At 40.6% G+C, this 12,285-nt stretch overlaps 2 protein-coding genes across 3 annotated transcripts in view; one reads left to right on the top strand and one right to left on the bottom strand.

Annotated features, from left to right (window-relative positions):
- zgc:56622 (uncharacterized protein LOC326033 homolog) lies at positions 1–7,584 on the top strand. The gene is made up of 10 exons (XM_044192327.1): positions 1–334; positions 2,569–2,745; positions 3,106–3,222; positions 3,658–3,735; positions 4,145–4,261; positions 5,137–5,249; positions 6,339–6,426; positions 6,506–6,589; positions 6,918–7,000; positions 7,087–7,584. Exons 1-10 carry the CDS (start codon positions 245–247, stop codon positions 7,118–7,120), a joined length of 981 nt encoding a protein of 326 aa, XP_044048262.1. The 5' UTR covers positions 1–244; the 3' UTR covers positions 7,121–7,584.
- Positions 7,464–12,285, bottom strand: part of klhl36 (kelch-like family member 36) — a 13,506-nt gene continuing 8,684 nt past the window's right edge. For both annotated transcript variants that reach the window (XM_044192324.1, XM_044192323.1), the window contains exons 4-9: positions 11,934–12,056; positions 10,872–11,093; positions 10,373–10,678; positions 9,763–9,990; positions 9,296–9,453; positions 7,464–8,870 (exon numbers count right to left, since the gene is read on the bottom strand). In XM_044192324.1, coding sequence (XP_044048259.1) covers positions 8,300–8,870; positions 9,296–9,453; positions 9,763–9,990; positions 10,373–10,678; positions 10,872–11,093; positions 11,934–12,056 — 1,608 coding nt within the window. In that variant the 3' untranslated portion in view covers positions 7,464–8,299. The remainder of the gene's footprint in view (positions 8,871–9,295; positions 9,454–9,762; positions 9,991–10,372; positions 10,679–10,871; positions 11,094–11,933; positions 12,057–12,285) is intronic.

A 12,285-nucleotide genomic window follows, 5' to 3' on the forward strand; every position in this document is an offset into this window, starting at 1 on the left:
AAATACTTCATGGTGAAGTACTTTGTGTGTTGTCCAATTATTAACTACTGTACTGATAAGGCAGGAAGAGGAGACAGAAAGAAATAGTAAGAGGGGAAGAAAAAGGAGAGTGAGAAGGAAAGAAGCATATCAGACAGAGAAGTTAAATCAGCAAAGAAAAAGGAAGGACGTTGACTCAGCAGTTGCAGTTTGAGGGGAAGTGTGTGCTGAGGTTCTCATTTTGTTTTTCTCCTGCAGTGGTTAAATGTACACCATTGAGGACACACAGGTGGCCAGGACCATAGAGCTGAATGATGGCGCACGAATGCCAGTTTTGGGTCTGGGGACATGGAAGGTATCCTCAACACTCATTCCTATATCTGCTTTTTACTGTAAAGAATCCAGTTCTTATCAATTTGTTTTCTTGCATACTGTTAAAGAGAAATGTTCTTAATAATGCTTTTCAAATACATGCATTTTAGGTAAAAGAGTATTTACTGAATGAGGTATGGGGAGGCAATTAGAAATAATGGAAAAATAATGGATTCTGATTGGCAGAATATTCGTCCACGTTCAGTTCAAATGGCAAGGGATTCCTCGCAGGCTGCATACTCCTCCTCCACCTCTTTTATTAAAGGAATAGTTCGACATTTAGGAAATAAGATTATTTTGCTTTGTTTCCAAGAGTTAGATGAGAAGATTGATGCCACTCTCATGTCTGTGCATTAACTATGGAGCAAGAACCATGAGCTGATTAGCTTAGCTTAGCATAAAGACTGGATGTACGGGGAAACAGCTAGCTTAGTTCTGTCCGAAGTTAAAAAATATGCCTACAAGAATTTCTAAAGCTCACTAATTAACATGTTGTAGTTTGTTTGTTTAACTCCTGCAAAAACCAAAATGTGACTTCCTGGAGTTTCCCCTTGTTAATTGGCAACTTTACTGTGAAGACTCCAGGAAGTTAGTGCCAGGGGAGCTTTAGGTGTGCTTGCAGCGCTATATAAATGAAATCCATTTACCATTACCATTTTTTTCAACTTTGGACAGAGCCAGGCTAGCTGCTTGCTTCCAGTCTTTAAGCCAAGCTAAGCTAAGTGACTCCCGGCTCCATAGTTAATGCACAAACATGTGAGTGGTACAGATCTTATCTAACTGTTGACAAGAACGCAAATAAGTGTATTTCCTGAAATTAAGAACTATTCCTTTAGGATTGACCCTAGCCCTAACCCTAACCTTATATTGCTCTTTCATAACAGACAGCATTAAAATTAGATTGTTGGGGTAGGAAGTGTTGCCTCAGAGGTCCAACTTGGGGGGGAAAAGTCCCTTTATTGATCAAGAAATTTGCTCAAAAACCTGACTGCTATATTGCAATGCATTGCTCCCCAAAAGTCAAAATTAAAATGCAGCAAGACTTTTTACTGGAATGCAGAAAGTACATTAAACCTGTTCTGAAGTACCCGCACTGAAATCTGCACAGGCTTCCAGCCTTAGGACTGATTTTACAGCCCTGGTACTTGTCTATAAATCTATTAACAGACTTGCTGATATGCTGCAATGGTATAATAAAGGCCATAGACCCAAAGACTCTCTGTTGCTTACTGTACCAAAAACTCAGACCAAGACCTATTGTACATGACTGTGGTATGACTTTGTTTCCCATAATGTATGAGGTCTAATTGTCTGGGTGTTGCCATTCCTATGCTGCTATGTTATACTGCCATTTATTACTGATTTTTATGTATTTTGCCTTTGTGCCATGGCAGCAATTTCACTGCAGGGTTAATAAAGCTCATCTTATTCAATTGTACCTTGAACTTGGTAAAATTATGTTATTTATAGGAATAGCTCAACATTTTGGGAAATAAACTTACTCGCTTTCTTGCCTGGTTTTAGAATGAGATGAAATCGAGACCACTCTCATGTCTGTCTGTTAAATATGAAGCTACAGTCAGCAGCTAGTTAGCATAACGTTAGTTTAGCATAAATACTGGAAACATGGGCAAACAACTTGCCTGGCTCTGTGCAAACGCAACAGAATCCGCCTACCAACACCTCTAAATCTCCTCTGTTTAATCCGTTCAAAAACAGAAATATAAAAACGACAATTTGTGGTTTTACGGGGGTTATGTACCTCACAGTGACAACAAGATTCCAGCAGGGAGGCAGATTTTGTCACCTTCGGACAGAGCTAGGCTAGCTGTTTATCCCTTTATCCAGTCTTTATGCTAAGCTAAGCTAACCCGCTGCAGGCTGTAGCTTTATATTTAACAGACTAATATGAGAGTGGTATCAATCTTCTCACCTAACTCTCAGCAAGAAAGTGAATAACTATTTCTTTAACCACACTTCAATAAGCTTGAGGCATTAGCATAAGTACGGATATAATTACCATTAGCATTATCATTATCATAAGATATATAAACTCCATATTACAATTTATATTGTGAACAGTACCTCTAGGTCAGACTGGGGACATATTCCCTGGATGAAAGTTCACAAAGAGAAGTGAAGCTTTTAATTGTTTTGATAGTGGTGGAGATGAAAGAGAGTGAAAGGCCCATTTTAAAAATGTTCTACATGTTGCAGTCCTCCCATCTTCCCCGCACCTCAGTCCAGGGTGCCGTAGAGGCTGCCATTGCGGCTGGCTACCGTCACATAGACACCGCTTACAGCTACAGCAATGAGGTTGATATTGGCAAGGCTCTGCGCTCCAAGATGCAGCAGGGCATCATCAGGCGCCAGGACATGTTCATTGTCAGTAAGGTGGGTGCTGAGGAGAGCAGGTGTTACAGCAGGACCAGGGTGCAACATGAGGAGGGGGAATTACATCTTACTCGTTTAACTGATATATTTTGTCCTTTTGAATTGCAAAGGGTAGGAAAAAAACACCTGTCACATCCAGACACACACAGATAAAGGGGGGTTCCTTGATGTTTTCTGATTTACTCAAATAAGCTTTTGTGTTGCTAAAAAGGGAAAAACTTACCATATTTTAGAATATTTTATGCATTAATAAGTGCTTAGAGTTTTTGAAGTTGTTTCATACTTAATATGTTGCTTTATATATCGTATATGGTATTTTATTTTGCTCTTAAACCTCCTGTTCTGTACCTTTTTTTACAGCTGTGGTGTACCCATCATGCCCAAGGGGACATCCCTGTGTGCCTGAATAAGTCTCTGAATGATCTCCAGCTGGACTACCTGGATCTTTACCTTGTTCATTTCCCTGTTGGCCTAAAGGTTGAGCGTAACATCCAAAATAGTGTGACAGAATTCTAATTTTACTATCCCTTATCCTGCCCTTATCCCAGAGGTCCTTAGCCCAGGCTAGGAAAAAACTATTTGACTGTCGCTCGTATGAAATTATTTTGGCTTTAGAGCTCATTAATGCAAGGTCCTGCCCCAACAATAATGTGTTAATGCTGCTTTGAATGATTCTTGACCATCAGGGGGCAGAAACCCGGGTCTCCAAACCAAACTCAGAAAATAAAACACGTCATTTTATTCATTGCCAGTATATCAAGAATATCACTTAACGCAGGTTTAGGAGTAATTTCTTGCTCTATATGTTTTCTAAACATGGTTATGTATGAGGGAAGAAATTATAAATGTTGAGGAAGGACACATGCTGCCTACAAGCATTTGTTTGACTGTTACCTTTAAATTTCTTCCTAGAAAATGGGTGATGAGCTTTTCCCAAAGAAGGATGGAAAGATGCTGACCTCTGACATAGACTATATAGATGTATGGAGGGTAAGAACACATGTACTCTCCCTGTTTGCACGTGCACTGGCACCACCACAGCTCTACTGCCCTGCCAGTTTAAAAAATGTTAAAACCAAAAACTAAAAATGCATGCTAAAATAGCAATAGCAATGGCAAAAGGGAATGAAAATTTCACAGATGTACACATAAATGTATTTATATAAACATTCATCCACAATATCTTATACTTATATAGAATCACTTCAGTTTCTTATGCCAGTCATATAAATGGTTTCCTAAACTTAGCAGTTTTCTCCCTCAAGGTTAATCTGATTTTCTCTAGTTTTCAAGAAAACATACATACAAGATTTAGAATTTTTTCTGTTAAACCACATATGCCTTTTAGAGTGGATGGTAGACGTGTGTTTACTGTCGCTGTCTGTTGTTGTGTTTGCAGGGGATGGAAGCCCTGCAAGCCTCAGGGAAGGTGAAGAGCATCGGTGTGTCCAACTTCAACATCCTGCAGCTGGAGAGACTTCTTGCTCTGTGCAGGGTGCCCCCTGCTGTCAATCAGGTACTGCAGATGTAGCTCCTAGATGTGTTCATTCAAAACATTCGTATTTCCTTATACCCTCATACTTCTTCAAGTATAGACCCATGTCCCATACTTGCATTTATTGTGCAAGTAAGAAGTGAGTGGTCCGACCTCAGTCGGGTTGTCCTGATTAACTGATGGTCTGCCTCATAGAGCTCACATTAAGATTTTTTTCTTGTCTTTGTTAGACAATAGAATGTAGAAAAAGACAGGTAAAAATGGGGAAAAGAGTAGGCACTCTGGTTGTGAAGTTAGATTTAGAGTTCTTGTGCAGGGCTGAAATGTAGTTCCAGGAACAAGAAAAAAAGCAGAATACATATTCATGACATTAGATGACATCATATGACCTGATTTGACATTACACTAACAACAACATCATATGTCATGTCATGATTAAATATTATTTGCATAAATGATCTCTTTAGCTGGTTATCATATGACAATATATAACGTTATGTTGGTGAATAAAGGAAATTAAAAATATAAATATGATGTTATGTGATATTATGAGATATCACACATAATTAACTCATAAATTACCTCTAGGTTACCATGACATCATAAGCTGCCATACACAACACAGCGTCATCATGTGGTGACATCATATGATGTTGGTGCATGATGTGTTCATGTAATGTAATTATGTGATGTGACATTATATCATACAGTGGTCCAACTAGTATATCGTAACATAATGTAATGTGTCACACATTATGCTTTTATTTACATAGTTCTTTAGAGAGAACTTCCTAGAACAAAATGTTGGTCCAGCTCAGCAGCTGATTTCAAATCCAAATTCACAAACTCTAGATTAGCATCCATATTTGTTTACCTTTTGTTTGTGTCATCCATAGGTGGAGCTTCATCCCTACTTGGTGCAGACAGAGATGATAGAGTTCTGTAAATCCAAAGGCATCACCCTGACTGCCTACAGCCCCTTTGGCTCACCTGCAAGACCCCCAGAGCTGTAAGACGCATAGCATCACTCACATACTCCACTGACTCAGACTGATGATTAAAAATTAATCAAGTTACACCAAATTAGAGCTTCTAAACAAGTCAGATAACTCAGCAGTTGTTTATTGAACAAAACGTTATCTGTCATCCTATAACTAAGCCTTTGTCATTTCCTACCAGTTAGGAGAGTTCAGAGAAATAGCACAGTTTTCCATCTGCTCTTTAACTGACTTTTTTAAAATACAAAGAGGATATATCTTGGTCACGCAGTATGGAAGATTTAAAACACCTAAATAAAAACATAAGTCTAATACAACAAACATTGTTATATGCATTTTCTTTTCATGTATGCATTTACTGTCATAATTAAATGAAAAACATACTTTAAAAGGACAATGATTTAGCTTTTTGTCTTTAATTACTGAATGTATTGTGTTTCATTGTCATTGACACTGCACAACTTCCTGCAGCAAAATCCCAACATCGCCAGCGTGTAAAGTAATACTGCCTGTACAGTAGATTATTCTCAACTCAAACTCTCCATGATCAGCACACCCAAACAAAACTTTCCTTCTCACTGTGCAGAGAAACTGCTTTGACTTTTGAACTATCTTTAGAAACTTACCCCAAACTTCTCACTGATCAAAGTATGTGCAGACGTGGATCCTGAGAAGAGCTCTACCAGTTTTAGTTACTACTTGTGGACTCCTCATAAGTTGTGGAGGATCTTACTGATGTAATGTGGCCTTTCAAGGTCAGGGGGTCAACAGATCTCACAACACCTAGCCTCATTGTTATGCTATAGGTTTTATTCTCTTAACAAGCCCTATCTGAGCTTCAACCTCTGAGCTTCAGTTCAATAAGAAGTCTAATGAAATTCACAGCTCATGAGGATATACAGTATATGAGCACAAGTGACAGACAAGGTGGTTCTTTGATGTTTCTGAAGCAGACTGAAGTAGGATGTGGGACTAGATCAGGCTAGTGAAATATGGAGTAATGAGTGTGATAGAAATGTACTGTAATTACCCATTGAGCCTACTGATTCTTGTGAATGAAACATCCTGTGCTCTGGTCTTTTTTATCTTGCCTATCTTAGGTTCAGAGGAGACACTGATCCACATAAGCTCCTGGAGGACCCAGTTGTAGTAGATATAGCCAAGAAGCACAGACACAGCGCTGCACAGGTCAGTGTGTGTCAGAGTGTGTGTACTGTATGTGTGTGTGTATTGTTTTGTTAGTTAGTTAACAGTGGTGTTCTCCCAGGTATTGCTGAGGTACCATGTGCAGCAGGGTATTACAGTCATCCCTAAGAGTGACAAGCCTCACCACATCCTTGAAAACACAAAGGTAAAACTTCTCCTCCCTCTCTACTTACTGTTTCTCTCTGTCAGGCTCACTCCTACTAATTGCCTACTTTCTTAAATGCTCACTTTGCTTTGCGATAGTAGTGTGTTCATTAGACATTGTTCCGTTTTTCCTGGACGTTTTTGTTATTTAGTTGCTTTTGGGAAACTGCAGAATGCCGCTTCCTGCTACATGCTACATGAATAATGCTACATGAATAACAAAACACTATTGTCTTGGACTTTAGAAAAACTATGAGCTACAACATAGCTGTCTGTAAAACACAAAATGTTGTCAAAATCTGTTTCAATGCTGGTGGTGTTTTGTGCAGATCTTTGACTTCAGTCTGACTGAAGAAGACATGAGAGAACTGAGAGGACTGGACCGAGGGTGGAGGGCCTGTATGCTTGACAAGTAAGTAAACACACAGTCATTGTAGCAATAGTCGTCGGCAAGGTGCAGCTATTTCCCCCAGTGATGATTGTTTTTCTGTTTCTCAGAATAAAGTCTCATCCGTACTACCCCTTTGTATGAGGCTGCCAGGAGAGTGGCGAGAAAAGACTAATACCATAAACATCAACCAGACCAGCTACAATCAGTCTACCTGTAGTATCACACACTTGTTTAATGATGAATGTGAAGGTGAAGACAAATCTGAAGACTCTGAACAAGATTCAGTCTGCAAATATGAATGTAATGAATGCGGCCAACAAATATCAGCGCACTGATAAGCTCTTTTCTATTCTGCTGAAAACTGAGATGCTTACTTTACCAATGTTTCCCTGTTATGAATAAAATACTGTATGTTTGTTTACACAATCACTAGATTAGTTTTTAATTTGACAAGTTAAGACTTACAAATGCACAGTCCAACAAATAATTCTGAAACACTTATTACAATATACAATACTTATAATTTCATTAGATACACTCTCTGTATATGTGTGTGTTTTGGTAGGCATTGCTGGATGGACCTTAATAAAGCATGTAACAATTTATCTGTGAGACTTTGTGCTTTGGTGTGTGACATAGGAGTACAGATGAGGCTTTTCGGTCCGCAGATAAGTAAACATTTGTCCAGATACTTCTAAAATAACACATAAATAATCATTTAAATGTTTTGTACTCCAAAGGCAGTGGTTACAATATCTTTGTTAGATAATGTCAATTCTACCGCTTTTAGCAGCTCCAAACAATCAGCATTGTACAAAAGAATCTGCGGGTATACCCGATTTTAAGTCGACCTTCCGGGTGGCTTTCCTGTGTGCATGGTGGAGATTAGCTCAGACTAGAGTGCAAGAGTACAACTCCCAACCTTAAACACATCTAGCATGTTTACACTTAAAATTAACCCACCATCCAGCCTTTGAACTTCTACAAGCTCTCATTTCCTGACTTTAAAAAAACAGACGTCTGAGTGCTAAAGTATACTTTTCTATCTACTGTACCAAGGACACAAAAATGATTGCTCTCTTCAGAGAATATCTAACTGTGAATGCAAATGCAGTACAAAGACTGTCCATCATATGATGTTGTTTCTGTCAACATACATTGATCAGTTGTCCTCCTCTCCCTCGTTGTGATGCTGCAGTGCCTCTGGGCTTGCGAGAAAATGATTCGGATACTGTAAAATATTTGTCTTCTATTAAAGAGTTTGTATCAGAAGTATGTATCAGGCTATGAGTGCCAAAGGTCAGTCCTTCATCATTGTTGTTACGTGGCGTGCGATATTCCTTTGACCCCTTGTCCCATCTTCTTCTCCAGAGAGGGTGATGATGGTAAAGGCTTCACAGTGCACACACATGCTGAGGCCCCTGCGATGCATTTCGGAAGGTCTGGCCCTCTGGACCATGAGTCCTTGTCAGGGTTGTACACCTGAGTGGCTCTGGAAAATGCCATACTCTCCCAGCTGTAGCCCCCAAGCACGTAGATCCTCCCTGCCCAGACTGCAAGCCCCGCCTCGCTGTTGGGCAGCAGCAGCGGTGCCACCTGGGTCCACTGGCCACAGCGTGGGTCATAGGACTCCACCTGCAGGATGTCGAAGCGCTCTGTGGTGTCTTCGTGGTCATCGCTGCCCCCAATGGCATAGATGAGGTGGTTGAGGGAGGCCATGCAGTGCCAGCCCCGGGCTAGAGACATGGCCTGGCGTTCCACCCACACATCACTGTCCCGTGATGGATCATAACTCAGGACATCTCGGCGGTATGGGCCGATCTGATAGTCGTGACCGCCTGAGATGTAGACTATGCCATGGTGGACCGTTCCAGCATGGCCATAGGTAAACCTAGAAAAGACAGAATTCAAAAAGACAAATCGGACTGTAGAAAAAAACGTAATATCTTGATATCTAATAAGAAAAATTCAACAACCATGATAAAGAAACAAGAAGCTGCCAAAATAATAAATATGCCTTCAAGAAGTATGACGATAAAGACTAAATGTCTACAGCCATGCTAGCAGGGAGGGATATCTGTTACATTTCATAGTCATTTTACCCATTGTCCATATTAAAATACCGATTAATGCAGCTTTAACCAAAGTGTTCAGCTTATTAGTAGTGCTATTTGGAAAGTCAGGCAGCCACAAAAGTCATACATGAGGATACATCCTCAGGGGACCATAATTGTCTCTACCAAATTTCATGGCACCCCATCAATCAGAGAAATTTCCCCATCAAACAGCAGACCCAGTAATAACATGTGTTCCTACCTGGGCAGTCCTGCCACGTAGGACCAGCAGTCCTCAGCGGGACAGTATACCTCCACTGAGGACAAAGCTCCGGTGTCATTCCTTCCACCCACGGCGATCAGGCACTCTCCCACTGCCCCCAGGTAAAAATCCACTCGCCGCTGGTTCATTGGAGAACCCTGAAAAAACAATCACATCACACTGTCACTGTGTCTGGGCTACTTAACTGCTAAAAGACAAAACAGGAAGCGAAAAAAAATAAAATGGCAGCTGGAGGGTGGGGAATTTTCTTTACTCTGATACCTTCTAGATTACCCCCTTCACTGGAAGTTGAGATGAACATCCAAATCTGCATGCTCTGTGTGTGTGTGTGTGTGTGTGTGTATATATATATATATATATATATATATATACACTATATACACACTTAATTTGTAAACTGAAAAGTAATTGATAAGGACAATGGAACTGGCTCTTTGGTACAGTACCCTGGTCCACTGGTTGTGGCGGGGGTCGTATCTGTACAGAAGGTTACAGGCAGCGTCTCCACCGTTGTCCCTGGACGAGCTGCCGCCAGCAGCGAAGATGAAGCCCCCCAGCACTGCCAGGCAGTGGTGGCTGCGCTGGGCCGGCAGCTCAGTTTCTACCTCCCAGCTTTCTGTTTCACCGTCCAGCCGGCAAACATTGGCGCTCAGCTCCTCTCCACGTTCCGATACCTTGAGATGTAAAGATGACAGAGTTGCTGTCTTATTTATTTTTTATGGTTACTTAACATGAGGCAAATCATTTTTGCCTCATGTCAGCTCTACCAGCAACTCTAACTTGCGTAAGGATTCTGCATTTTTCACTGCGGCTGTAATACTTAAAAAATGCTGTGAAAGAAAAGATTTCTTCTATAGAATTGAGAACAAATATTCTAAAGGAACTCATTTTGTAGCAAAACAAATTTTCCAAAATGTCAAGACTTTTTCATTTAACAGTAAACTGTGCAGATTAATAACAGATCAAAGACTGTACAAATACTGTAAATGGCTACATTTGATTTTCATATCTCTAAAAATTAAGTCATCATCAGAGTGATCCATCACTCATCTGTACCTCTCCTCCAATCAGCAGCAGCCGCTCTACTCCTTCCCTCAGCGTGGTGCGTCCTGTTTGCAGGAGTGGCTGGGCGCTGGGCCTGGCGTGGTACCCCAGAGCTTCCTCCACCAGGGCCTCACAGCCGGCCTCCTCCGGCAGCAGGGCCCGCACCGCCGGCACTACCCGGCCCACTAGGTCCCCCACCGGCATCAGAGGGAAGCGGATGTGGCAGAGGAGTTGTCTGGCGTGGGCGGCCCGCTCGGGAGTCTGGCTGAGCCACTGCAGGGTGGCCTGGAGAAGCACCTCCTCGCTGTCATGCTGAACCTGATGATGAAGAGAGGAGCTCAGATATTAATTATGGTGGTTTCTTTTGATCTTACCTCAGATCTAAACCCTTTTCCGCAAACATGTTGCGTCCCCATGTTGTGCCATGGTGAGATTGTTTTGTGAACTGCTGTTTCCAAGGTCAAGAATGAACTTTCAATCTCAGCATATAAACAACGCAACGAGTATTTACCTGGCCACTGGAGAGGTAGGAGCTGAGTTTGTGTAAAGGAATGTCACGAATGAAATCGGGGGTGAAAGAGAGTGTAGCAAAGTGTGTGAGGATGAAGTGGTCGATGAAGGTGTCGAGTCGCTCTAGACTGTAGAGCAGAGCCAGCTCCTGCAGGTACAGGTAGTTCTCCTCATTCACCTCCCTCTCCAGGTACTGGCAGCAGAAATCCACCACTCGCCACACCTGAACAACAGCAGGTTTTTACATTCGACAGGTTCTTTTAATAATGAAAGGTTTGTCTCCATCACAATGAATTATACTGTTATTTTTGTTTTTTGATATTTTCATTTCTTAACAATTTAAAAGGTAACACTTTATTTTACCTCTTTTATTAAGCAGTTATGAGCACTATATAAACAATGAATAAACACTGTGTGTCGTTATAAACAGGACATTTTTAAAGTGTTTATTAAAGTCCTTGTTAACTATAACTCATCCTATGAAGCATTCATAAGTGGTGTATAACCAGTCAATGAATGTTTGATAACACAGTATAACATACAAATAGTTTATAAATGCTTTATAACACACAGTAAAATTACTATTAAGATAAATACATATCTTACAATTGTTATTCATTACAAATGATTTTAAACACTACCCTTAACCTACAAACGATTTGTATATGTGCATAAATAAATGTTAAAGAATACAATTTTAAGAACAAGACTAACAATGTCTCCCTCTGGAAGAATGACAAACACTTCCTCACACTCCCCTTGCCAGCCTTGCCCTCATTATAAGCCTCAATTTCTTTGCCACTTTTTGGTAATTTTTCAATTTCAATACTACACAATATCTAAGTTAACTGGTTCAATTTTGTTAAAACTTGAGCCAGCCATGCATTCTTACCACTGCGTTTTGGCCTATAGCTGAGCAAATACTTCTGTTTGTCCTCCTGTATTTCACATATCGTGTAGTGTGATGCACCTTTGACCTACGGGTACCTGGAACAAACCTGATTCAAAGCCTGTTCTATATATTTAACATCATGTGTTGAACAGAAAGTGCCCAGTTTCTTACCTGCAGAAGGTGGGCAGCTTCCAGCACATAGTCAATGTTTCCACCATCCAACACCAGCTCTCCGCTGTACAGGAAGTCCACTACAGCGTTCAGACCGATGTAGGACATTCCAACCAGTTCCACCTGCAGACAGGAAGAGCACAATGGAGGTTAATCAGGAGTTGGACATATGATAATGTCTGTGTACACCATCCAACTACACATTTATCACAGCGTGAGTTATCTTAATGAAATTACTATTAATAATCTACATATAAATTGAGACGAGAGGAATGCATTTATTAGAAAAATAATGAAAAAACAGAATGCAGAAGGGAGACAAAGAAACAAAGGCTCTCATTGTTCAAATGTT

The sequence above is a fragment of the Siniperca chuatsi genome, linkage group LG4, assembly GCF_020085105.1.
Source record: "Siniperca chuatsi isolate FFG_IHB_CAS linkage group LG4, ASM2008510v1, whole genome shotgun sequence".
Taxonomy (NCBI): Eukaryota; Metazoa; Chordata; class Actinopteri; order Centrarchiformes; family Sinipercidae; genus Siniperca; species Siniperca chuatsi.

Coding starts and splice junctions, on each gene's coding strand:
- zgc:56622 (XM_044192327.1), top strand. CDS start 245: ATGTACACCATTGAGGACACACAGGTGGCCAGGACCATAGAGCTGAAT. Junction 2,746..3,105: donor ACATGTTCATTGTCAGTAAG/GTGGGTGCTGAG, acceptor CTTTTTTTACAG/CTGTGGTGTACCCATCATGC. Junction 3,736..4,144: donor ACTATATAGATGTATGGAGG/GTAAGAACACAT, acceptor TTGTGTTTGCAG/GGGATGGAAGCCCTGCAAGC.